We start from the raw sequence: 27,029 nt of genomic DNA, 5'->3' as shown, positions 1-27,029 counted from the left end.
TCCCTCTCCCTTCTGACTTCACTGCAGGGCAGTTGGCCCACTGAGCATCGGCCCAGGACAGCTTTCTGAGCATCGGTTACTTTCCCTCCAAACCAGTGCGGCCTGGGAGCGGGAGCATATGGACCTTTGACAGGAGATGCGTGAGCCTGGGTGTCGCGTGTAGCGTCATGCCATTGGGGGAGATGTGATATTAAGTTTATATTGACTGCTTCACTTAATGGCGTTACGAGGGGGCTTGCGAGTTGCATCTGAGCTCTCTGCTCAGGGGAAGAACAGATGGGAGGGTGGGGAAGGGAGATCTAGAAAGCCAAATCGATGGGGCAGTTGTCACCTTGTCCCTGTAAATGGGATTCTCCCCTTGGGGACTTTGGAGACCTCTCAGTTGTCTCTTCATGTCTCAGTAACCAGTTATTTCTAGTTTCTTCCTTCCAAAGCGAATCCTACACTTACTGCTCCCCTAAACTGAAAGTGCTAAAAGAAGCACTTTTGCAAAGTGCCTGGGAATTCTGGAAAAGTCTGTAGAGAGAAAAGTTCTACACTCTTGCTTTTTACACATTTGTCATTTGGAGTTCAGCTGCCTGATCCGCTGGGCCTTGTGGGGCAGCTGGCTGCTGCGGGCATAGGGGTGGGGCAGGGAACTTAGGATGGTTAAAGAGGTGTTTCTCATACTTCAGTTTTTCCAGTAACATGTACCTAACAATGACCTTATTATTTTCCTTTAGTCAGTTCTTTTAAATTGATTCACTATTAAACCTACCTCTCCCATAAAAATAATATTGTATTTGAAATCTGGTTTTGAAGTCCTCAGGATATATATAAAATTTCCCTCCACCGACGTGCAGAGATAACATAACTCTCACCCAGAATTATGCAGAGAACCAAATAATCGTTCAAGAGTAAATGCAAACTAATGCTATTTTTAGCCTACAAAGAGGAAAGGAAGTTACAACTCAGATGTATTTGCTGGAAGAACTACAGAATGATAAAAATTCATCAAGAAGAAAAATGAACATGGAAGAGAGAAGATGTAAGAAGAAACCGTGAACAATGTATATGAAAGATGAAATATGTATGTAATTATCTACAGTGAGTTAAATCTGCACATGACACACACACAGCTTTCGTATTTAAGTCAACTGATGGAAGTAAAATTTTGGACAATAAATGCATGAAAGATGGGAATGGGGCTTGTAAGTAAAATTTTGGACAATAAATGCATGAAAGATGGGAATGGGGCTTGTAAGGCTTTAAAACACGCCAAGATTCTTGTCTGATTTTAAGTACGTAAGCAATATTCAATCAATTTGGACTTTGTAGGGAAAATATAAAGTAATATTAAATAAGTAGGTCATTATTAACAAGCATATTAAATATTTAAGCATCATTAGAGGTAAGGAGAGACATTGCCTGTGACAGATTACTTTAAAAATTATGCTCAATTCTTTGCCCATCCTTTGCAAGCAATTTTGCAGGTCCTCCCCTTAAAAGGAATTTCTTTCCTTACTCTTTGAATTTGAGTTAGTTTTTTACTTTCTTAACTAAGAGAATCTAAATTGAGCATATGATTTGAAAATGGAATGAATATATTATTTTAAAATAAATTAATCTTATATTTCTCAAGTTTTCAGACATGTTGTAAATAACCTAACAGGATGAATACTCTAGAAACAGTTTTACACAGAAAACTGGGAGCTTGATATATGATGGCAATGACAGTGGGGAGAGGACTGTTTAATAAATGTTTAAAATGTGGAGTTGATGTAATTAGCTTGTCAGAAGGAAAAAAAATGATTCCTACTTCAAATTATTTATAGGAAACATCCCAGAAGGCTTGAAATTCTAAAAGAAAAAATCCAACATTTTACAACTTTAAAAGCTCATGTTGGAGAGTAAGTTTCGGATTCTGAAAATGTGCTAGTTAATAAAGGCTAGTTTGGCCTTCTTGGGATTAGAAATAAAATAAGAGATGATGGTTGTCTAATGTAAAAATCAAGTGTTTCTTACTCATGCCACAGTTCAACTCTTGGCTCAGGCCTGTGCCATCCCTTCCAGATCTGCTGCAGCGAAACGATGCCTGCCCACTGACTCCTCTCTTCCCAGTTAACCCAGTTCTGCACTTATCTTGAGTCAGCAAGACCGGTAGGGAACCCTGAATCACATCCAGAACCCTAGCTGCAAGGGAGTCGGGGAAATGTGGTTTTCAGATTTCCAGTCTCTGTAGCATCAGAAGAGACCTTAGGAAAAGGTTGGGACCGATGTTGAGCCAGCTGAACTTCCTGTATCAGCCACACAAATATGACCTGATGATGCCTCCCTTCCAACTCCCTGCTTTGTGATTTTGGTCGGGCTTTGTGATTTTAGTGATTTTGCCTAAAACCGTATGTGTCCACCACCGGGCTCTTCCCCTCCATGTTCAGCTCAGTGAAATAGGAAAGGACCATCCTCTTTCAGGGCCACATCAGCCACCTGTTCAAAGCTCTGAGAGCCCCCTGATTTGTTCACCCGGTTCTTATTACAATTGCAATTATATAGTTGTTTTTCTCAATGTTGATTTACTATCTCTCTGCTAGCCCAGAGGTCTCTGGAGGCAGGAACCATGTCCCTGCCTTGTTCACTATTGTCCCTAGCACCTAGTATATGACTGGCACTGTTATGTAGGCACTCAATACATGTTATTTGAATATATGAATGGAAAAAAAAGAGTACTAGGGGTTATGCTTTCTTTATCTGTGTGTGGATGTTCCATCGGGAGATAAGGAATAGAGAAACCTATATTCAACATTACTTTTGAAAATAAGGACAGTAAAATAAGTGTCTGGGTTAAAGTGACTAAATTATTCCACTGAATGTGATATTTTTGGCTTCTACTGTTAACTAAGGGCTGCTATTTCCAGTCCGGGGCTGCCAGGCAGACGGTCACAGACAGTATTTGAAGATAAACAGCAGCATGGTAATTTCCAATCTAAAATCAATATGTTTTGTGATACAAGAATGTATCAGGAAAGAAGGAATGCTCTTGCCTATAAGATCTTATTGAAGGACAATTTCAAAATAATTTAAAGGAACAAATCCAAACTTTGTCATTGGGAGGTTTATGGCTCTAGACTCCCTGTATGGTCTACGCCCTGTAAGTTTTAACTTAGCTGACTCTCTGAATAGCTAAAAACCTTCCTAAAGATCAGAATGGGGGCCACTGTTATATAATACGAGCTAAGAGCATTTGAGCTTTTTCATTTTCCAAGAACTGTTTTCGATATATTCTCTCTTCTAATCCTTGGAACAAACCTGTGTGGTAGGTTCCATTATTGTCCTCATTTTTAGAGAAGCACACGGAGGCGTGGAGAGGTGAATAACCTGCCCAAGGCCATAGAGACCACGAGGGAGGGTTTCTAACTCAGGCCTGCCTGACTTTAGAATGCGTGCTTTAGTCACTGCATAGTGCGGGGAGGAGCACCCCAGGCGGTGGGACCACCAGACTTGGGTTCACATACACTGGGATCCCTCAGACTCCAGTTTCAGTTTTGCCCCTCAGCTGCTGGGTCTGTGTGGGCTCATCCTGTAACCTCTGTTGGTGTCACTTTAAAAACGGCGATGAGACGTTCCCTAGACTGGCCCAGCACTAGCGTTCTCCGAGACAGAGGGGCTGGCCGTTGCGTGGCTGAGTCCTGGGCTCTGGACCCTGTCCCAGCCTGTAAACCTTGGCCAGCTGTCTGAGTTTCTAGCTTTTCTCTGCCCCACCCCTCTTGGGATGTTGTCTTTCTTCTGCTTGAGTGAATGTGAAAGATTCTGACATACGGGCAGAATCTCTATTCAAAGTATAGAAGGGCCTGGGATGGAGCTGGGCTGACCTGGACCGGCCTTCGGGAGGGGCAGCCTTTGTGCTTTCATTTGAGGGACGTTGAAGAGGTCCTGTGTGCACAGATATGGTACCGAAGGTGAGCGTGTCCCACCGACGGAAGGCTGTGGTACCAGGCGTCTGCGAGGGGCGGTGGGACAAGCTTCTCGAAGGCGTGGGTTGTCCGACGTAAGATTCGACTTGGAGTCCAGGCCCTGCTCCTTACCAGCAGTGTTGTCAGACTTCTGTGGTTTCCTCTAACCCCCGGGGACCCACCTGGGAAGGGCAGTGGGAGGAGGGGCAGGTCTCACCCGCCCGAGCTGTCAGGACGGCGGTGCAGGAAGCCTGTGAGGAGGGATGGAGCTCCAGGACATGGTGCTCAGCAGCATCTCAGAACCAGTCCCGGCCGGTGGGGGGACGAGCACATATTCTAAGTGGCCAGCACCTTGGAGCAGCAGAGAAGGAGGCAATCGAGACATCCGGACTCAGGATTGGGACCTGGATGGTTAGGAGGTGACACTGGCAGAGGGTGAAGCTGGATTTTTGTAAGCACCACGCCGCCGCCGTATCGCTTTCCCTCTGTGTGGCTTGTGGCATCTTGCTGCGCTGGGGACACCGGCCAAGGTTCCAAGGTGACCTTGAATGGTAACTTGGCAATGAATTGGGGGGACGTTTCAGTTGCCTTAGCAGTTGCATTCAGCTCTTAACATAGTGCCCGACCCATCGTAAGCTCTTAACAAACATAGCCGCCACGTTATTCTCGCTGTTTTTAGTGTAGCCACAGTTCTGCCTGCTGGATGTTTTGGGTTTCCATCCCTCTCCTCACCACGATGCCCCAGCCCATGAGAACTGCCGTCAGGCAGGTGAGCGAGTCCCAGCTCAAGGAGCAGCTGAGGGGCGGAGGAGGGGAGATGGGCCAGAGGTTGTGGAGTGAGAGACAATCTGGATCCTTCCTAAAAATGGCTCTCGTGGCGGAAAATTCCTAATCCCTGCCATTCCTCTGCATCTGGTGTTAATTGTTCCAGGTAACGGATGCTGTAAACGAAATGTTAAATTCCTAATGTAGAGTGTGTGGATGGGGAGGGTTCATTTTATTAGTCAGGACTCAAGGAGGTGAGAAGAGCAGCAGTTTGGATGTTGAAGGACATAGCTAACTTTGAAGGGCTGTGAGCTTCCTGTTGCAGACCCTCCCCTGTGTTCAGAAGCAGTCGGGCGCCCCCAGGTTTCATAGGGCTTTGGTGTGCTCAAACACGAGAGAGGCATGAGGGTAAGTGGCCGGGTGCACGTCACGGTTACACTGACTAGCGCAGTAGCCTTCTGATGGCCTGCTCTTCCACTTGACTCGCCTCCAATCCCTCCTCCATAGCCCGAGTGGTCCTTTTACAATCAGACGTGGACCCTCTCTGTTAGAGCAACTTTCTATTACTTTGGGTAACATCCCGTTCTCTCCTTAGGACTTCAGAGCATGGTCTGCTCGTGTGTTCAGACACAGCCCCAGCCACGAGGTCTCCCTGTAGCTTATTTCTGCACCTGCAGCGCCCCCTCTCCATGCTTGGTGGTGGTGGTTGCCAGAATCGGCACTCACGTTGGACTGTGGTTCTTTAACCCATCCTGCAGGATCGGGGGTGTTAGGCTTGGAGGAGAGCATCGTGGCCAGCACTCCTAATTTTACAGATAAGGCAGTTGAGGCCCAAAGAGGTTAGTTGGTGGCCCGCGTCGTAGGGGTGAGTTAGCTAAGAAACTGGGACTCAGTATAGGACTCTGGTTTCATCTTGTCATGCGTTTCCTGTGGCATCGATGAATCGGACCCACCGGCCACTTTTCCTGGTCTCCTAGAATAGAAGCAAGACTGGCAGAGACGGCTAAAAGGGAGGAGTGGCACAGAACTTCCAGCCTGCGTGTCACATCCCTGCTCTCTTCACACCTGGGCACTGCTTCACGGTCGATGCATCGAAGCTTCATTTCCTGGGCGCAAGCCTCGGGGCGTGTTGGTGTGTTGGCAAGTCCTACTTAAGATCCTCGATGGGAGTCAGGAGAACTTATAACGGCCACAGCTAACACCTTTGGAATACTGTGTATGACCCAGCCGTTTATCCGTGGTTCCCTTTACTACTTTGTGACACTGTTATGAGGTGAGCACCGTCATGATCCACGGATAAGGCAAGAAACCAGGCCCAAGGTCACCCAGAGGGTAAATATTGGAGCTGGGATGTGTCACTGGGGTTTGACCAATGCATTAACATCACTACTTGTGCCCAATCAGGCGGTGACGGGGTTCCGGAGGGAGAGTGAGCGCCCCTGGCCCCCACTTCCTCCTGTGAATTGGGCACGCCAAACACAGATGTAGAATAAGCACATGCCAGTGTGGAGTGAAGGGACGTGTTAGCTGCTCTGCCCTCTCTTGTTTTCTTTCCTATTTTTGATGGTGAAAAAACATGCACTTTAAAAACCATGAAGTGCAGGTGCAGTAATTGATTCATTGTTAGATTTAAAAAAGCAAAACCAAAAAAGAAAACCATAGTTTTAAGACATTACTAAGACCATTGGGGAAATGTAAGTATTATATCCATGTTAAATTTCCCGAGCCTGTTAGTTGCATGTTATCCTGAGATCTTAGGGGTTTGGAGAACTTGTGGTTCAAGGGCCATGGTATCAAACATGGTGAGTGTCATTAGCTGCTGGGCCTCGCTGGAGGCTACAGAGGCGTTCCCTGCATTATTCTTTCAATTTTTCTTTAAGAGTGATTTTTTTTTCATATTGAAAAAGACCTCCACTTTTTACGGTTATCACAAAAGTAACAAAATTCTATTGTCAGGCACTCAGAAACGTTGTGGAGAAAAATGAAGACTATAAACATAGAATCCTGCCACTTAAATTACTGGTTTTCACAATTTTAAACTGCTCCTCACAGGTAGAAGTAGACATTACACTGTGACCAAGTGACACTCACATTGTGCATATGTGACTCAAGTGAAAGTTTCACACAATTGCACCGGACCCTCCTATGCACACTGCCTTTTATATTTTCATTCAGTTTCTTTGAAAAGCGCTTACTTGATGTACATACCCATGGGGCCACGGCTTAAAACTCATGACCTAGCGTACATCGCCGTTAGCTGGTGAGACTTGGACCCCAGAGTTCCTCTCCACAGCCTTCCCACCCTCTTCTACCCCAGGGCTTCCTGGGCTTCCTAGGATGATTTAGGAGAGAAACCAGCCCGCCTTTCAGAATCGGGGGAGATCTTCCTGACTTCATGATGCCCAGAGGCACCGTGTCTCCAGGTGGGCTCGGCTGCGCTCCAATGAAGCGATTTTCACAAAATCTGAGAGCCAACCTCCCATCCTTCTGCCTGACTCCTGGGAATGCGAGGGGGGCTGTGCAGGGAGTTCTCAGGTCAGCTTTTCCACTTGCAGGCTGGGCGGTCCAGGCAGTTCCTTTCCCCCTGAATCCTTGCCATCTCCCCTGCCAGACGGGAAGGAGTCAGCCTTTCTGCAGCTGCGTCTGACGCAGCCAGTTGGGAGTGCACGCCCCATGAGGGCAGGGCGTTTTGTCAGCTTTGTCCACAGCTCCATGTCCAGCACCAGCGTCCAGAACAGCGCCTGGTTACCAGGGAGTCAACCACTTGAGGTGATTGTAGGAAGCAGCCTCCCACACTTCAGGCTGTTGTTCCCACGTTTGACCACCAGATGGCAGCAAAGGAAAGCGAGTCCCAATGTCAAGATGGGTTCTCAGGGCAGCTGCGCTCTTCCTTGTATCCCATCTCCCTGCCCCAGGAAACGGAGCTCCCTCTGCTCTCCTTCCTGGCCTGTGAGCCCCTCTCGAGACTAATGATGCTCCTCTCTGAAGTGGCCGTGGCTGCTCAGATGCGAGGGCTTTGACCTCGGTCTGGAGGCTGTGTAAGCTGCACAAGGAAGGGCCCAGACCTTGAGACTTACTGGGTCCACCCCACTGGGGCACTGGGGATGGGGAGAGCCGTCAGGCTGTGGGCTGTGGGCTGGATGCCAGGATGAGAAGCGTCTAAAGGTATCACCACCTATTGATACAGCAGTCCGTTAGCAATCTTGACACTTATCGCCGCGTTTTGAGCCAGGTGTTATTTTGAGTGCTGGCTCCTTCAGATTTCAGCCCAAATATGACTTCCTTACCAGTGATCCCCTCATTTAACCAGCCCCCACTTTCTTTCTTTCTTTCTTTCTTTCTTTCTTTCTTTCTTTTTTTTTTTTTTTGTTAATCTTCACCTGAGGATTCTTTTCCCCATTGATTTTTAGAGATAGTGGCAGGGAATGGGAGAGACACAGAGAGAGAAACATTGATGTGAGAGAGACACATGGATTGGTTGCTTCCAACCTGGGGCTAGGGATGGAGCCTGCAAACAAGGTACGTGCCCTTGACCGGAATCGAATTCGAGACCCTTCAGTCCACGGGCCTATGCTCTAACCCCTGAGAAAAACCAGCCAGGGCCGCCAGCCCCCACTTTCTGTCACACTTTACAAAGCACTTGCCAGTTCCAGGGGGAATGCCGAGCCTTTATGTCTTCAATCGCTTTGTGCCTGTGTCTCCGCTCACCAGGTGTTCAGGGCCGGTCGTGACCCTTGTGGCATTTTCAGAGGTGGACCCGTGGGGGCATGAGGTTAGGCTCAGACAAGAGCGGATGTGGGTGGAACCACTGTCCCCACCTGCAGCTAACACCTACTGCTTTGCCTGGTGGTGTCCTGAGCCCTTCAGCTGATGCATGGGCCACACGGAGATTAGTGGACTGTCTGTCGTTCTGCTCCCCGCAGAACTGCAAGCCCAGTGAGGGAAGCAACAGGCCTATCTCCTGGTACCCTGTCCCTTTCAGAGAGAGCCTGGCACTCGAGGTGACCCACAAAGGCCTGGGGGTGGAATGGGACCGGGAGATGCTAGGGCACACCCCTCGAACGTCGGGTGTGACCAGCCTACTCCTTTCTCTCTGTCCAGGGCTGTTTCCCTTCCAGGCGGAGTGCTGGGAACCGGAAGTGCACCCACCGCTCACCACCGCTAGGGGTGCTGGTCCCTCACAGCCTGCTCTGACCCCGCTCCAGAGGAGGGGGCAGGGCGTGCTCTGCAGTGGCTTTCTACACAGGATCCCACCGAGGTGGAAGTGACGTGCCAGCCTCCTGAGCCCCTTTCTCCGTCTGTGGGGAGCTGAGGCTCAGAGAGATGCAGTGCACACCCCAGCACTGCAGCCTGGGAGAGGTGGGGCGGCCTTGGACCCCGGGGCCCCACTGCCCCTGGGGCAGATGTGCCGGGGATGAAGCAGATACACAGCGGAGTCTGACTTCAGCTCAGTCTCCCTTCCTGGTCCATTTTATGGTGTCTCTTAACCTCGCTCAATCCTATTATCTGCAACTTCGGCCTGCAGCGCTGATTCCAATCATCTCGTCCCGCAGGCCTTTTCTCCGAGATCCCGGCACTCCCTGTAATGGGCGCGATGTGGTGCTTGAAATAGCCTCCTTGGCTGCCCGCCCCCTCCCCGCATCCTGTGTCCCACACAAGGACATCGCCAGCACCAGCTCCCAGCCTCCTCAGGGCTCAGGGCTCAGGGCTCAGGGCTCAGGGCTGGCTCTGCCCAGGCTTTCCTGTTCCCTGCTGGCCCTCCCCTGTCCCCTCCCCCACAGAAGCTTGGCCACAGGTGAGAAGCCCACCCCCTTCCCGGCTCCGTGGATTGGAAGCTAATGGCATTGCCTCTGCCACTGGCTCCTGCAGAGGGGCCGGCCCCTGCTCTCAGCAGCCTCCCGGCAGCAGGTGAGGAAATAAATTACAATGAGGCGAGCAGAGAGTGAGCCTCATGAGCAGGAGAAGGACTGGAACCCGAGACCGAGGCTTGTGCTAAAGGGGCTGTGAGCTCCGTCAGCAACACAGAGATGAACACCCCAGCAAAGCAGGGAGGAGCGAGTCCAGGGCCTGGGCAGCTGGCGGCCGGCTGGGAGCCCCTGGGAGATCTGCTTCTCTCTGGGGGTGTGGCTCTGGGTCCTGAAGGAGGACCTGAGTGAGGACTCCAAGGACTGGGTGGGGTGTGGTTTCCTATACCCTGCCCTGCCCTCCCTCCCTCTTGCCCAGGACACCCCCTCACGGGGCTTTTTGAATCCACGTGTCATCTGCTCCCTCGGGAGATGGAGCGGGTGTGGGAGCACCGCCCCCTCCCTGTCCCTCTCCAGGCCCCTGTCAGCATCCAGAACAGTCACTGGGCAGTGACCTGCTCGGCTCGCGGGCAGCTGAACAAGCCCAAACACAGGTCACGGAGCAAAGAGAGATTTATCATTTTCAGCCAAGAAGATGCTTATTTCAGCAACAAATTGATAGTGTTGGGGAGACAAGTCCCAGCTTGCGATGTCTTCTGTGGGCAGTCGGGGCGGGGGGGTGGTGGTGGCGTGTGTCCACACTCATCAGAGGCCGTCCTGCCACCCACCAGTGTCCCCAGAGGGGGGTGCGCGGGATCCCTAACAGGGGCGGCCTCAACAGTGTCAGTGTCTGGGGCAGTTTGCTTTCCCGGGTTCTTTTAAAAAGTCCCCGTGCAGAAAGGAGAGCCGCGTCCCTAAGGCGACAGCTTGTGCGCGGTCGGTCCTCTGGTCCGAGGGCGTCTGGGTAGAGGGCAGTGGGTTGACTGTTTATGGTGCTTCTGGCTGGGACCAGCCCTCTCCCCCTGACCGGAGCCTCTCTTGGTTCGGGAAAATGCCTTGTTGAGACCTTGGTGTTGAAGGTGAGACGGTGGCTGGAGCTCAAGCAAACAAACGAAAACACAAAATGCTTCCTCGGGCTGGCTCTTGGCCGCCTCTAAGCTCATCTCACACCCCCCCCCCCAACCCATCTCCTCATTACACTCCAGGGCCCGGCCACTCAGGGCTGACCACAGGGCCTTTGCTCCTGCCGCTCTCCTGTCTGCAGGCCCTTCGGTACCGTGTCTGCTGACTCCCTCCCTCCGTCCCTCCCTCCCTGCAGGTTTGGCTTAAACGTCCGCGTATCTGAGAGCTTTCCTAACTGGCCGCAAGCACACAGCACGGCTCTGGCATTCGGGAGGTTGCAGTGGAGTGGACGAGGTGCCCGGTGATTGCTTGCTGGACGAATAAAGAAGAGTTTATGCTCCTTGGCATGAGAACATGCGAGGAGTTCGATTTTGCTCTTGAGAGGGAGAGGGAAGGGCAGAGGAGGGACCGGGTGGAACATGTGGGTGATGGTGTGAGGTTGGGGATGATGGGTGTGCACTTGGGAGGATGGTGGGATGGCCCTTTAAGGGGGAGATACCTAACATTCAATCTGAAGGTATTTTGTTATTTCCAGGTCAACCGCTCCTCCATCTCCTCTTTCTAGAATGTTGGTAAAGCCTGTTGCATGCACGGATGCTCCGTACAGATTGTGTGTGTGTGTGTGTGGGTGTGGGAGGGGTGTGTGTCTGTGTTTGTGAACTGAGAAGAGGCTGAGTTTGCATTGGTCCAGAGCAGGGGTCTGACGAGGGACCGGGGTTGGCCGATGTCATGGGGCTTCCAGCCAAGCTCACTATGGGACAGGGAGGACTCGGGGAGCCCCGGGTGCCGGGTGCCCCTTGTGCAGTGAGCAGAGGAAGGAGGTCAGAGCCCGTACAGAGGCCGCGAAGGGCACAGCAGAGGCACCGGGTCCTGTGTGCCTGGCTCTGGTCCTGCTTTGGTTGGTGAGTCTCGGCCTGTCTGGGCCTGCGCTCTATATACAGAATCAAGACCTGGGACCACATGTGATCTTTAACCTCTTCCTAGCTTTAGTGCTCTCTTTTTAGATGGAGTTTTTCAAACAGTTATTTTTATTAATTTTGTGAGCCTCCGTTTGCTGGAAAATTGGGATAATCCTCTCTGTCCCTGAGAGTTGTCGTGAGGCTCAGCTGAGATCATGGTCGGAAATGGACTTCGAAACCCTAAATCTGAAAGTATTGGTTCTTTTTTTAAAGTATTTTTATTGATTTTAGGAAGGGAGAGGGAGAGAGAGAAACATCAGTGATGAGAGAGAATCATTGCTTGGCCGCCTCCTGCACACCCCCTACTAGGGATTGAGCCTGCAGCCCAGGTCTGTGCCCTTGACTGGAATCGAATCCGGGACCCTTCAGTCCGCAGGCCAGTGCTCTATCCACTGAGCCAAACCAGCTAGGGCTGAAAGTGTTGGTTCTTATTACATTCTTGTTCGGATTCTATCCAAATGGGGGTCGTGTGTTAGGAAAAGACCGTGTTTGAATTTCCACACAGAAACTGATGGCACTGGAGTCACGCTGTCCGTTTCTAAAAGGTTAAAAGACAAGCGCACAGAGTCCCTCAACCCGCTTTGAAAGCTCACTCAGAAGATGGGGTGGCGGGGGCAGGTGGTGGCCGGAGGAGCAGCCGATCTGCAGTTAATGGCTCAAACAGGCCCAGGCTGTTCTGCAGGCCCCTGCCCCCTGGTGACTCCTCAGTAAAATATCAGTTCCTTTGTTTGGAGCTCACACCTAATCGAGAGCTACACTCTCTCCTGGAAATGCTGGTGTGCCCGGGAGCCAGTGCAAGGAGCGCCTGGGGCCTGGAATTAAAACGCCAGGGACGGAAGGGAGTGCCCAGCGCCCCCTCCCCCAGCACCCAGGAGGCAGCCTAAGACCTGGGTCTGCAGTAGCTACTGTGGCCCTGGGAACAGCACCAAGTCCAGCGGGCGCCCCCTGCTGGCTGTTATTTATTATCCCATCCGGTCAAGTCTGTTTACACGTCCTGCTCTCACACCAGCTGTGAGCCAGCCGCTCAGGGTCAGGAACTAGGCCTTATTTTTGCTTCTCCGTGAACCTACAGGAGGGATGACCCGTCCACGTTGGTGGCCGAAGAGCAACTCAAATCGTGTCTTCCACCCAGTGCCTTCAAAGACCAACGAGACCATCCTTGTTCTAAAAAAAATTAAACATTTTTATTAGTATATTTATTTTATATATAAAAGAAATACAAAAAAAAGGAACACAAAGGAAACGCTTTTATGGCAAGTCGGACTTGTCGGGGCCCTCGGCCTGGGCGCCGGGCTCCGGGCCGCCGGGCGTCAGCAGAGTCCGCCGGGCGTAGTGGCCCTTGATGCCCGAGCTGTTGTTCTCGTTGAGGAGCTGCTTCTGCCGCTGCCTGTTGAGGGACTGGACGAGGCCCAGGACCACGGCGGCCAGCGAGTACTGGCCCGGCAGCCTCCTCGGGGGCAGGATGAACGGGTTGGGCTGGACCCTGCCCAGGAGGAAGTACGTCTTGATCTTCCCCTCCTGCTCGCTGATGCCCTTCACGTAGATCTCCCCGCGGTAGTCGAAGGCGAAGCCCTGGTCCTTCAGGATGAGGAACGTCTCCTCCGGGACCTGGATCCTGCCGCTGACCCCCGTGCTGTCCATGCGGCTGGCCAGGTTCACGGTTTTACCCCAGATGTCGTACTGCGGCTTCTTGGCGCCGATGACGCCGGCGACCACCGAGCCGTGGCTGATGCCTGCGGGGGAACCAGAGGAGCAGGAGATGAGAGAAGAGGGACGTAAGGCCACGAGGTGGCCACACCCGCCTGGGGTAGCGATCACGAAGGGTGTGATTTCTGCGGGTAGATTCCAGGGTCCCAATTCTGTCCCTCATCAGACATGTGACCTTCGTCGCTTACTTAACCGATTTGGATCTGCTTAAAAAAATATGTATTTTTATTGACTTCAGAGAGGAAGGGAGAGGGAGAGAGAGATAAGAAGCATCCATGATGAGAGAGAATCATTGATTGGCTGCCTCCTGCACGCCCCCCACTGGGGATCAAGCCTGCAACCCAGGCATGTGCCCTGAGCGGGAATGGAACCGTGACCTCCTGGTTCATAGGTCGATGCTCAATCACTGAGCTGCACTGGCCAGGCTGGACCTCACTTTTTTATTATCTGTCAAGTGGAAATAATAAAAGGAAGATGAAATGAGATGATATAAGCAAAGCCATTGGCACAGTACCTGGCAGCCAGTGGGTGCTCGAGAGAAAAGGATTCATGTTCTCCCACGGACGCTGACCTAGCTCAGTCTGTGGGGCGCCAGGCTTACTGACACTCGGCATTGCAATGACTCACCTGAACTTACTGAGCTGGTCACAGTGGACCCACAACTCAATCCCATTGGGGAAATAGCTTTCTGACCCCGAACTATGCCAGCGGCACCCTGTACCACACCGGGTTGGCCCTGACCCCAGAGATGTGTCCCGAATTTATGCAGAAGACCCTTTCGCTCAGGCCTAGAGTTCCCCTTTGCTTTCTCGCTCTGATTCTGTGACTTCAGAAAGGACACGCAAAGTCCATGGGAGATGTTGGAACAAGCCCCGGATACGCCGTCCATAGATCAAAAACATAAAGCGTAATTCCTTTCAGTGCAATGAACAAAGGCACGTGGCGTTCCTTAGATCAGACAAGTCAGACATTGGTATTTCTTGACCTTTTTTTGCTGGAAAGCTGCGAAGGGAGCTTGGTATTTGGTAAAATGGCGCAGCAGCCAAGGGATCTAACACCAGGGCTGCAGCGACGATGGCTTTCGATCGCATCCTGGCAGCCAGAGTGTCGCTGGTCTCGCGGCACCCAGGAGGTGCTGCCGGGGCGACATCTGGGCCGTGTGATCGTCAGTCCCCCCTTTTCGGGCTGAGTTTATGCGTCTGTGAAATGGGAATGCAGACCAGAGCCGGGGCTTCCTGGCGCTTCAGGAGGCCCTCACGGCTCAGCAGAGACGCTGAAGAAACTGGCATGGGATACACACGATAAAGGGTGACTGTTCACATTGCGTGACTGTCGCTGCGTTGTCGCTAAATCACAGGAAGAGTGAACTGTGCAGCCACGTGAAGTGCCCTGAGGCTCTGCTCTCTGCCTGTCCTGCCTGACCCCCTCAGGAGCAGGCTCCTGCTTCTGCCTGAAGGCATTCTCTGGAAGGACCAGTACAGTGCCTGCCCGCTCGGGGGACAGAAGTCAGAATGAATTGACTGGTGAGTCAGCTGCCTCTCTGAGCCAGGCCCACGTGGGAGGGATGCCGGGCAGGAGGTGGGAGAGAGGTTGCCGCGGTCAAGTGTCTCTCTGTATGTCTGCACCCAGGCCAGTGTCCAGGCCTGGCCTCCGGCATCTTCGGGGAGAGGCAGCCAGAGAAGCCTGAGCCGGCCCTGTCCCCGTCCTCGGCAAGGTCATACCGAGCCTGCTGCGTTTTGCAGGAAAGAGCGTCCCTGGCTCGATGCCCAGGCCTGGGAGGGCCTGATGCCGCAAGGCCAGGCAGCCCGGGGTCCCCAGTTGCCACTCACTGCAGCTACTCACCAATCCGGAGCTCGAAGTTGTTGAACGAGTGCTTGTTGATCTCCTGGATGCTCTCCGTCAGGGCCAGCGAGAAGTCGGCCAGGGCGCACAGGTGTCCCCACTTGTCTTCACATTGCTGGGGAGCGGGAGAGGCACTCATTCTCCAGCCAGCGTGAGCATCGGGCGAGGGGCCTGCCCTGCGTCCTGACCCCACCCCACGTCCTTAGAGGAAGTACCGGGTGTGCGGCTCCCCGCACATTCAGGCCCTCCATGTCCGCAAACATGGGACCACCGGGGGTTTGCATGAGAGAGTAAAACAGGCGTGGATCCTCGTAATTCTTCCCCAGACCTACCCTGTCTATTCAGGCTGGTGGGCCGAGTTCCTGTCCATGCTCACTGGTGTGTGTGTACATTATGTGTAGTGTTGGGGGTGTGCGTGTATGCATGTGTGTATATGTGTGTGTGTAGGTACATTATGTGTAGTGTTGGGGTGTGTATATACATGTATGTGTATACACATGCTCCTATGTACATATGTGTAGTATTTCCACTCTAGGAACCGTGTCTGTTTCCTTTGAGGTGCTTCACTCACCGAACTCCATAGCCTCTGAGCCTCTCTGAGCCTCAGTTCTGTCATCTATAAAATGCGCTGAGCACCCAGGCCCTGCCTACCTCACAGGGAGTGGGTGGCATTGAGCTCTGTGCTCTGATGCAGCCGAGGCTGGCAAATGGGTTCAGAGAGGGCCAGGCAGCACAGATTTCAGGCTTCATAGACCACAATTTTGGTGCAACTACTCGGCTCTGCCGTTGTAGTTTGAAAGTAGCCGTGGACAAAGTACAAGCAGCGAGTGTGGCTGTGTTCAGTGGCATCTGATCTGCAAGCACAGCTGGCTGGCCAGACCTGGCCGTAGGCTCTCCCAGGGACCTGCTCTGGAGGGCCAGGCACAGGGACCAGTTGCTAGCATGGTTTTCTTGCCAGACAGTTACCCTTGGAATAGTTCTAGGTGTTTAGTTGGAAAGAAAGCAAAGGCAGGATGAGAGAAGGGATGAGGATTCCTTCTCTGGAGTAACTCAGACTCATGTCCAGGTGACACTGACTGAGGACCTGCCAGGGGCAAGGCCTCGCGTGGGAGCATGACATTATCTCGGGTGATTCATCCACTCACCCCGACAGGTGGATGTCGGTGTTCCCGCTTAACATGAGTGCCTGGCACACAGGCCACACTCAAAAGAGCAGGAGCTATTGTTCTTCTTGTTGTTATTATTATTACATGCTACTTTTGGTCCTGAGTTTGGAGGAGAAAACCAAAGCAAGAACAACAACAACAACAACAACAACAAACACAACAGGCTAGGATCAGGGGGTTAGCAGCACCCACAACTAAATCATCATCGCGGAACTTCTGGCCCTGATTTTGTTCGTCACCTGGACAGAGAGGTTCAGAAGGAAGCCAAGAGGGTTCTCGGTCATGAAGAGGCATCGCTCCATCCAGGGGGCTCTGCTTAGCTCAAGAGCAAGATGCGCCACACAACCACCGTATCCGGTTCGTCGGATGTTCTCCCTCCCCCTCCCCGGCCTCCTGGTGGCGGCAGTGTGACAACAGGGACGCCCCTGCCAGAGGTTGTGGCTGAGTCCAAAGAGTTCCCTTACCTGCTTTTCGGGAGACAGGCCCGAGACAGCCATGTAGGTGCTGCCAATGGTCTTGATCTTTTCAATGTCTTGAAACCGGTCTTCGCCGAGCAGCTGCAACAGACCAGGCAACGGTGTTAGTCCTGCCGTGCGTCCCCCCGGCAGCCCGGGGGTCCTGAGAACAGCCCCCCGGCTCACACGGAAGATGCCCTCCGACCGGCTCATTCAGAGAGCCAACGTATATTTATTGGGCACCTGCTAAGTGCCAGACGCCAGGATGGGCGTGGCCAGATACTCAAGGATAAATCTGTTGCTATGAATCTTCACAATAGACCAAGCTACCGTATTAATTTGAAGAAGAAATCACAAAAACCCGCAATCCATCAACACATCCTTTGGCCCTATTTTCAACATGTGTTTGGAACCCTTCTCTGCCAGCTCCCCGGTCTAAGCCCTTGGTAGCGTATACCTTGTTTCTGTATCACCATAACTGACCAGCTCCTGCCCTTACCCCACATGCCCAGCATGGACACCAGAGACATCCCATTCCAATGTGCAGAGCCCTCCTGCGGCTTCCCCTTCCACTCAGGGTCCAAGTGAGTCTTCCCTGAGACCTTCGGTCCTCCCAGGCCTGGTCTCCTCGCTCACTTTGCTCCAGCCGCACCAGCGTCCTTCCTGATCCCAATGAGCCAGGCCTGCTCCTGCCTCAGGACCTTTGCTTTGCTGTCCCCCTGATGGGACAGTCTCCCTCTCCCCCCAAGGAAGACTGCTCTGCCCTCACCTTCTTCAAGTCTTTCCTCAAATGTCATCCCACTGGGGTCTTGCTCACCACCCCATCCAAACTGAACACAACATCCCATCCCGGGGGCCACCTACATTGTAAGACAAGGAAGACGAGAAGGAACTGACAGAGGAGACTGGTGGAGAGTTGACAGTGCAGTGAAAATAAAGACATGAGTCGGCAGAAGACGAGAGAGGAAAAAGGGGTCCCAAGAGGGAGGTGCAGTCTCCCAGGTCAAGTCCTGCCGATGGGCTCTCCCCCGTGCCATCTCCTGTCTCATGGCTTCAACAGTCTCTCTCCTGAAGACTCCAGATGTATGCGTCCCTCCTTGACCTTCAGACTCTTATACCCATTTGCTAAGCGACTCCCCAGTTACAGGTCTAACAGGCATCTCTCATTGGCCATTCCCGAAGCCACGCCCCCGGTCTTCTGTATCTGTCTGCCATTTTCCCAGATGTTCTGGATAAGACCTCACAACCCACACTAATCTGTCAGGAGCGCCGTGGCTCCGCCTTCAGAGATCCCCAACTTCGTCTGTCCCACTGCCTCCACTGCCCAGGCCACCCATCCATGCGGCTGGCCCTAGCCCAGGAGCCAAGTTCAAAACACCTCCCGTCCCCAAGTGTAAACTCTGGCCTCTTGCTTCCTCTTGTCGGCAGCTCTTTGATGTAACTCCTGGTTCCCCAACTCTTTGCCTCCCTTTAAGATTGTAATATCCTCAGGGGCTCCTGCCAGGTGGAGAGGATGCGGTGGGGTGTCTACAGACCATGTTGCTACAGGTATCCTCTCAAAAATTAAGCCGGAGCTGAGAAACTTGGAAAATTCCAGCTCCAGAGAAACTGTTGTGGGGAACATGGAAAACACAGGCAGGTGCCTTTGTGATTTGCTTTAGTGTGTGTGTGTGTGTGTGTGTGTGTGTGTGTGTGTATACGCGTGTGCAACTTGGTTCACAGATGAGGCGGCCTTTGTTCATTACTTTTGTGTCTTGAGCTAAAGAGAAGCCTCTGCTCGGAGCTTTGCCCTGGCTGAGCGCCTGCCAAGTGTGCCCGGGCAGCCTGCCTGTCCTCACCCCGAGGCCATGACTGACAGGTGCCCTCAGACACCGCCAAGCAGCTTTGGCCTCTGAGCAGCCCTTCCTCCAGCTGTTGATACTGCAGCCCAGAGGTCTCGGCTTGCCCTGGGCTGCCCACCTCCCTCCCCTGCCTCCTGCGGGGGTTTGGACGGGGGACTCCCCCCTCCTCTCTTCTCTTCAGAACTGCTTGGCTGGGGGCCAGATTCAGGCCCAGGCAAAGCTGCCTCCCCCTCTGAAGTCGGTTAGGAGGCAGCAAGAGTCTTCATTATTTCATCCAATATCCACGCAACACACTTATCTACTGTACAGCTAAGAGCATCTGCGGGCATAATGGGTTCCTAATCGTCTCTCTATTAATTCACTCATCTGCGTGGTGCAGGGAGAAGCAAGGGGGCTCCTGAGTCTTGGCCGCCAGGGGCTGTGGGCGAGGGACGGGCACTGCCATGCTCCGTGCAAGGCCCGCTTTCCCCTGAGCCCGGAAGGAACTGGCCTGCTCTCAAGTTCCTATGGCCACGGCTCAGCGAGAGGAGCAGTGAGCCCCCGGGCGGGGTGGGGCGGGGTGGGGCGGGCATCGGGCTCAGCTAGGGCAGAACCTGGAGGGCCGCTCTTGACCCAAAGAAACAAGGCACGTCTGGGTCACCCAAGGAGAGTGCACAGCGCTTGGGGCTGGCAAGCCAGGAAATGTCTTCTTCCTCATCGACAACCTTCTCTCCCCTCTTCCTCTTTCTCTGCCCTTTCTCTTCTACTTCCTCCCCTCCCGCCCTCCCCGCTCCAAAGTCCCTGTTCTAAAGATGACAGCCTCCTGGACCAATCCCCTGCCTTAGTCTCACCAGCTTCCCTCTGCAAACGAACACCCGTCTCTACCACTAGGGGCGCTGTCCTCTGTCTCAGTTTTTGGGAAGACTGCAGGGTGTTTACAATTCAGGGAACAGAGATGCGCATTTAGTTCAAATTTATATTTTTCAATTTAAAAACATGCTAGTGAGCCCTTTCAGGAGATGGGTTGCTGTGGAGTTGAAAATAAAACAGTGCCTAAAGTCTCAACCTTCAGTCAGATGATTGATTGTTAATGGAGCTATTTTTATTTTTTTACTGGAGAGTATGTTTTGGGCGGTACTAGTCCTTCACCACCTTCCTATTAGCCAGCTGCTTTCTGATTCCCATTATGTAATTAGTTAATAGCGCATCCGTTACGAGCATGTCTTATGTCCTGGGCACCGTGCTAGCCCTGGGGATGCCCTGGGATCCAGGAGAGTGTACTTTCTATCTGCCTGGCATGAAGGATGGGAATCAGGGTGCTGTTACCATGGAGTCGCCCTCCACCTCCCCGCATCTCGAGGTCCCTGTTCCGTACACTTACCACTGACTCCTTGTGCAAAGACTGCTCTTGGCCACCCTGTCTCTCCGTGGACTGTGAAGCCCCGGAGGGCAGGAAGTGATTGTGTCACTTATATTGACCCCCACCCCCACCCTTAGGACATCCGAAATGGCCATCATTGAGTTTATGGTCGCAAAACCAGAACCATGAAATGCCCCTTAAGTGGGAAACAGTGCAACACAACGATTGAACACCAAAACAGTATGGAGAACCTGGGTGCCCATCCGGGCAGTACCATGTTAATGGTGTGTGACCTGGACACTCTTGGTGCTTCCGAGGCTCAGTTTTTCTTATATGTTTAAAATGAAGGCTAGCCTTGCTGGTGTGGCTCAGTGGTTGAGCATCAGCCCATGCACCAGGAGGTCACTGTTCTATTCCCAGTCAGGGCACATGCCCGGGTTGCGGGCTCGATTCCCAGTAAGGGGGGGGGGAGATGCAGGAGGCAGCCTATTGATGATTCTCTCTCATCATTGATGTTTCTATCTATCTCCCTCTCCGTTCCTCTGTAAAATCAATAAAAATAAGTTAAAATGAAGGCTAGCAATTCCTATCCTGTGGGTTTGGTGTGGAATATTGAAAATGGCAATGTGTGATAAACGCCTGTAGAGATTTAATGGAATGGGTGTCTGCCCAGAACTAAGTGGCTAGTGGGGGAGGAAGACCTGTACACTGAGGACTTCAGGCTCCATGGTGGAAGGTTTTTTGAGTGTAAGTTTTTCATTGGAAAAGGAGCGACAATATTTACCTGGCTAGGGGGGATTCGAAGAGGCGTCACAAGTAGGGTGGGGGTTGAATTGACTGTTAAATGACTATTAGGATTTCCTCTGGCCATGAAGTCTAGGGAAGGAGGAAGGTGTGGTGAGGAGGGAATAACCTCTGGGCAGAAAGAGCTGTGTGTGGAACAGCTAGGTGGGCTCGATGGCTTGTAGGTAGCCAGACGGTGCTGGACGGGTGGCATGTAGTGGCAGGTAAGGCTGGAGAGGGCACAGGGACAATAGGTGTAAAGCCTCAGGTGACCCGAGGAGCTGGCAAAGGGGAGCCACTGAAAGGTTTTGGGTTTCACAGGGATATGACAGAATTCTGCCTTTGGTCATTGCCGATGGTGAGATGCAGGAGGGACAGCGGTTAGGAGATGGCTCAGAGCAAGAATAGGAAGAAGGGATCCACGGGACTCAGGAGGCAGATGGAATGTGGGGATAGGAGGACCTTGTCCAGGTCATGTAGGACAGCGGTTTGCCGACCACTGGACTAGACTAAATGTTACCGTGTAGTTGGAAGCTGTGAGGATTAGGAAATTGTGGCATATTGTGTGCAAAGAGGTAAAGGGTAGTATATGACAGCGGTCGGCAAACTCATTAGTCAACAGAGCGGCAAACTGCGGCTCGTGAGCTGCATGTGGCTCGAGAGCCACGGTTTGCCTACCACTGAGTAGGAGGTGCTGTTGGTGCCCCACCCAGACCCGCTTTAGGGGGCCCACCCTGCAGAATGCCCTAAGGGCTGTCTGCTTTTTTGGAGACTTGCCCAGGCTGACGAAGCCCCCTGGCTGGAAACGCTGGTAGGGTATCATGCACCCCATGGGGCAGCCCACAGCCAGTGGCTGACCAGGGCCGAGGCACAAAACCTGGCCCCCTTGCCTCAGTGGGAAACGACTCCATGGTACCACTTACCCTCCCGGGCTCCCGGGGGTGGGAAGGAGAAGGCCCAATCTTGCCCAAGGCCGTGACTGTGAATCAAGTGCAGCACCAGCCCCCCTCCGCTCCCCCGCGTTAGGTGTTCTTCACACTCACGGAGGCTGGACAGACAGTCCTGTCTAGAGTGCTCATCGGTGTTCAGGTCTGGCACTCTGAGCAGATGGAGACAGGTCCCCATCGGTGCCCAGTCTCTGTGACGCTAGTGCCTGAGCAGCCTTGGCTTTGCCATTTGCTAGCTGAGTGACCCTGGGTCAGATGACCTCGCCTCTGAGGCTTGTGTTCTTGTCCCCCCTCCCCCTCCCACAGTGAGAAACAGGAGCATTTATCTCCTGGTAACTGTGATGATTAGATCAGATGACACGTCTGTGTTTATGATGCAGCCTGGAAGTCTGTAATGGTCATGGCTCAATGGCTAACATAACGCTGTGACCACAACGTTGGCCACTGTGACTGTCAGTTTCCCAGGCCTCGGTTTACCTCATCGAAGTCCGCAATGATCTCATTCAGCAGGCGCAGGCACTCCACTCCTTGGTTATTCATTTCGGTCTGAGAGTAAAAGTCCGCAAACCCCGGGATGGAGGCGAACATCACCCCGACGGCATCGTAGGATTGAGAATACAGCTCCTGGACAGAGGGACACACGGGGGAGGCAGAGACAGTCATCAGAGGCGAGGCTCCGCGAGGACGCTCCCTGCGCAAGCGTGCACCTGCACCCGAGCACAGTACCTCCAGAGAGGACACTGCCATGTCCGCACCGTAATCACGGTGTCACCACCACGTGGACCGGGACCATTGAAATGCATGGCCTCCAGCTTAGCTGGGCTCAGAGTTCTGACTGCCCATCCCTTTGTCCCCAGCCTCCTGTTCTGTTGTCCTCAATGGCCAGACCCTCACCACATTCCTTAACGTCACCTTCACTTGGTTCCTCTCAGTAGACGATCTCTTACTTCACTGAGAAATCTGAGGCTCTTGGCAGGCCAATACTCATACATTTGTCTACATTCTTATTTATTGCCATCAACTCATAATTCTGGAGACTGGAAGTCTAAGATGAAGGTGTTGGCACGTTGGCTCCTTCTGAGGCCTCTCCTCTTGGTTTAGGTGGTCTTCTCCTCCCTGCCATCCCACCTCAAAGGCATGAGAGGAGCCCAGGAGGAATGGACTGAGTTGAGGTTGGAGAGGTGCTGACAATTTCTGGGGAGGGACAGTGACAGCTTCAGCTCACCCCAAGAAAGGGGACCAAAGGAATATATATCCTGACCTCACTCTCCTTCCCCTCCCTCTGGTCTACACAGCACCCCGATTAATGACCCTCAACTGGGTGCCAGAGGGTGTGCAGGGTCATTGATGCAGCCCAGGCAAGTCAGCCCCCACCACCCAATAAGCAGAGAGAAGGGTGGGGGGTTTTCAGGGGACCCGGAAGTGCTCCAGCCACCTGCCTCCACTGTCAGAGCTAGCCCATCATTCAGCCGGCTCTGATCAGCCGCTTTGAGTGCGCCATCTGTTTCTTGCTATTTGGGGCTCAAAGAAGATAAAAATATTGTGGGCTGGGGAGGGAGCAATGAATATAGAAAAGCTATTATTGCCTTACTGCCACCCTCCTCTGGCTGGAGGTACATGTTTGGGCTCTGGAGAGGGTTTTGAGCATCCACACCCTCCCCTCCCCCATGCCAAGAGAAAGACTTTGGTTCCTCTTTGCTCAGGGAGCTATCTCTGGTCCTTCCTGGCCCGGGCCATCTGATTCCAAGTCCTGTGTTTCTTCTATGAAGTCAAGCCCTCCCTCTGCAGGGAGAAACTAGGTCTGAGGCCTGTAGGTCTTATTGGATCCTCTCATGACATTCAGGTCTCTGCTCAAATGTCACCTCCTTGAAGACAGCTTCCAAAGCCCCCTAATGTCAATGCCACCCCTTTTCAATACTGTAGCCCTCGTTTGGCTTCTGTTCTCATAGAACTATCACTCCAGGCACGAGGTTGTATAGCTATTCATTTTAAGGTCTGCTTTCCCATAAAAACACATGCTTCATATCAGCAAGGACTCTCTTCTTTGCTCACTGTCTGAATGCCCGGATCTAGAACAACGCCTGAGACATGGTCGGCCCTCAGGAAGCATCTGCTGAGCAAATGAGCGAATGAATGGTAGGGGCTGGGGTTGTGATTGGGAGGGAGCAGAAGTAGTGGTGGCTCACATTGATCAAAAAATAATTACAGCTCACCATCTGTGTGCTCTTAGAATGTGCCAAGCACCGTATAAACACTTTATGCACAGATGTAAATGTCATAACCATCGGACAAAGTAGGGAAGTAGTGTTACTTTGTAGGTGAGAAAAAGGAGGTCCAGAGAGTTCGTCACTTGCCCATAGTCTCAGAGGGAGCGAGAGGGGGAGTCAGTTTTGAACCCAGGGCGCCAGGCTTCCGGGTCCATCATGTGGCCTTTCTATACCGAACCTGCCACACACCTGGCTGCACCGGGCACCTTGTGTGTTCACACCTGTTTTAATTCTCACACCCACTCAGCAAGGGTGATATTTCCTCAGTGATGGGATGAGGAAGGAAATGGACTCAGAGAGGTCGAGCGTCAACTCTTTAAATATTTACAAAGCCTCAAGTAAGCATGATGAGACATTTTCTGGAACATGTCTCATACGTGACGAAGGCTGAACCTCCCATCGGGTTTGCTCAGTGGGGTTGGCCTGGAAACAGCTGATGACCTGGGGTCTCAGCATCCCTGGCCGGTTGCCATCCTTCCCGGACGAGGGCAGCGTGCTCGTGCTCCTCCCCACTGGCCCCAGGTCCCGGCGGCTCTGCTGTGTTGATGGAAAAGCGGTTCTCCTTTCCATTCTCCTTGGGTTCGCCTCGGAGGGCTCAGTGTTTCATCCGCTTCTTCTGGAGGTCATGGGTGACCCACATCAATATTCCCTCTGCTTTCTTGGCTTCGTCACGAAGCTCTTGCCACAGAGCTCCTGACCTTAGGGAGCCTTCAGGAAACCGGGCCTGAGCCTAATTCCAGAGAGCGTCATCCATTGAGGAGGGTGGGTGGTGCCTCGACCTGCACCCAGGAGACTGTCCAGGGCCCGGGTTCACCAAGAGCTGGCTGTTCGAGCAGCGGGTTACTCATTCGCTCAGCTCCTTCCATGGCCATTCTGTGGCTGCTTGGATGAGATGGGGACCCTTAGGTCTCACCCAGCTTCATCCTAAGGCAAGGGTCACAGGCCCAAATGTCTTTATGCAACAGAAGGGGCAGGATAGAGAAGGATACATTGGAGAGCCTACTCCATGCCTACAGGCATCCAATCACAGATTAAAACAAAGAAACCAACCCACCAACCAGCTAGCCAGCCAGCCACTGAGCGTTTCCCTGATCACACCTGCCGTTGCCAGCCACTGACAAGCAGGTGATCTGTGCTCCCACATATGTAAAACTTTACAATTCCAATTCAGTCTTGCAACGGACATCTTATTCTGTCCATCTTACTGATGTGGGACCCGAGGCTGGGAGGGAGGCGGTGTGTATAGGTCACAGTGCTGGGCAGTCTCGGGGGCCTGGTACCAAGTGGCAGGTATGATCTCCACCGCCACGTGCTCACAGGACAGGGGGATTTTCCCAGAGCTTGGGGTCCATGTGTCCAACTCACCTCACCCACCACCACCCCTTCTCACCGGCCAGAGGAGCCTGGCTCACCTCGTTGTCTCGGTCCTTCTCCAGGAAGTGGCGGGCCACGTGGCTGGGCAGGATGTTCCGGAGCATGTTCTCATTGTGCTCCCTCAGCTCCTTCATCTCGTTGATCTCCTCTTTGGCCTGAACCCGCCACAGGAAGTCCAGGCGGGCTGTGTACTCCAGCTGCAGTTCAGGGGAGAGGAAGAGGGAAACAGGTAGGCAGGCAGGCAGGCTTCAGGCCCACGTGTGGCAGGTGGGGAAAGCTTCGCAGGAACCTTCATGAGCAAAACAGAGCCACATCTGGGCATTTGGGGAGGCATTTTGCCTGACACAAGAGATCAGAGGATGATCAAATTTCACAAGGCTGTGTACCTTCCCTTCCTGGCATTATGGTACCTGTAACTCTAATCGTTTGTGTGATTATCTGATAATGGCCATGTCTTCTACTGGCTTGCAGGTGCTATGAAGTCAGGGTTCTTTCCCTGCTCAGCATTACGTCCTTACCATGTAGCCACATGCTTGGCCCAGGGCAGGTGTTCAATCAGTACTTACTGATTCAATGGAGAAGTTATAGTAATCAAGCCAGCTGACACTTAGATGGTGCTTATTATTATTCCAGGCATTGTTCTAAGCAATATACATGTCTTCACTCCTTTCATTCATACAAAAGCCCTCATAGGAATCATTATGATCAATCCTATGAGAAAATGAAAGCAAACATGGTGAAGTAACTTGGCCAAAGTCACACATTAGTTAGTGGGCTTCACTCCAGAGCCCAACCCTAGAGTCTGAATAATGCTGGTAGCGGATGGACTTCACTCAGTGATCCTTCAGGCATTATGTGATAAGAAAAATCATTTGATGTACAAAGAGCATTTGTGAGTGCCGACTACATGGTAGGTAGTATGCTAAGAAGCCATACACACACACACACACACACATACCTGCATATATACATACACATGTATCTATGTATACACATGTTATTTTTATTATAACATTTAAATTATTTAAAAGTTGTGATAAAGTACATAAACCTAATTTACCATCTTAGCCATTTTTAAAAAAATTTTTTATATATTTTTTATTGATTTTTTAGAGAGAGAGATAGAGAGCTAGAAACATCGATGAGAGAGAAACATCAATCAGCTGCCTCCTGCACACCCCCTACTGGGGATGTGCCCGCAACCAAGGTACATGCCCTTGACTGGAATCGAACCTGGGACCCTTCAGTCTGCAGGCCAACGCTCTATCCACTGAGCCAAACCCGTTTCGGCCCATCTTAGCCATTTTTAAGTGTACATTTAAGTGGTGCTAAGTCCATTCACTAGGCAATAAGGAAGAAATCAATGAGCTAACAATGAAAGGGTCATTCATGGGTTTAGTTGTGAGACAAGTATGGCTTAGCGTCTTGGTCCCACTTCAAATACCGTGACCTGGGCTGGTGATGTCATCCCAGGTGCCTCATCTCTGAAAGTGGGAGGACCACCAGTGACCTCGCAAGATTAGAAGAGGAATTACACAGGAAGTTACAGATAAAGCGCGTGGCTCCTGGTAGGTCCTCAGACCCATTCGTTCCCTCTTGTCCGAGCTTCCCTTGGTGCTGGCTAGTGGACAACTTGCTTTCTAAAGCACCTCACATATTTACCACAGCCTGGCGGATGTCATTATTTCAAAGTCGTTGGCTGTTGAATAGTATACCACACTATTAAATACATGGTTGGGTGCCTCGAAT

The 27,029-nt window shown here is 52.2% G+C and overlaps 1 protein-coding gene and 1 long non-coding RNA gene across 5 annotated transcripts in view; one reads left to right on the top strand and one right to left on the bottom strand.

Moving 5' to 3' along the window:
* LOC114228973 (uncharacterized) overlaps window positions 1–27,029 on the top strand; it is a 331,688-nt gene that overhangs the window by 52,246 nt on the left and 252,413 nt on the right. The window contains exon 3 of one of the 4 annotated variants that reach the window (XR_008554600.1): window positions 26,754–26,777. The exons of the other annotated variants lie outside the window; for them this stretch is intronic. This is a non-coding gene — a long non-coding RNA (uncharacterized LOC114228973). Of the gene's footprint in view, window positions 1–26,753; window positions 26,778–27,029 lie in introns of those variants that run through there. 4 annotated transcript variants of the gene reach the window in all.
* ADCY8 (adenylate cyclase 8) overlaps window positions 12,788–27,029 on the bottom strand; it is a 141,830-nt gene continuing 127,588 nt past the window's right edge. Inside the window, exons 14-18 of the mRNA XM_008159467.3 lie at window positions 25,319–25,477; window positions 22,117–22,263; window positions 16,739–16,831; window positions 15,109–15,223; window positions 12,788–13,292 (exon numbers count right to left, since the gene is read on the bottom strand). Of these exons, the coding sequence (XP_008157689.2) occupies window positions 12,808–13,292; window positions 15,109–15,223; window positions 16,739–16,831; window positions 22,117–22,263; window positions 25,319–25,477 (999 nt within the window). The 3' untranslated portion in view covers window positions 12,788–12,807. The remainder of the gene's footprint in view (window positions 13,293–15,108; window positions 15,224–16,738; window positions 16,832–22,116; window positions 22,264–25,318; window positions 25,478–27,029) is intronic.

This window comes from Eptesicus fuscus, chromosome 19 (genome assembly GCF_027574615.1).
Source record: "Eptesicus fuscus isolate TK198812 chromosome 19, DD_ASM_mEF_20220401, whole genome shotgun sequence".
NCBI classification, from domain to species: domain Eukaryota; kingdom Metazoa; phylum Chordata; class Mammalia; order Chiroptera; family Vespertilionidae; genus Eptesicus; species Eptesicus fuscus.
The sequence above is the reverse complement of the archived record's forward strand: the minus strand, read 5'-3'. Positions and strand labels throughout refer to the sequence as shown.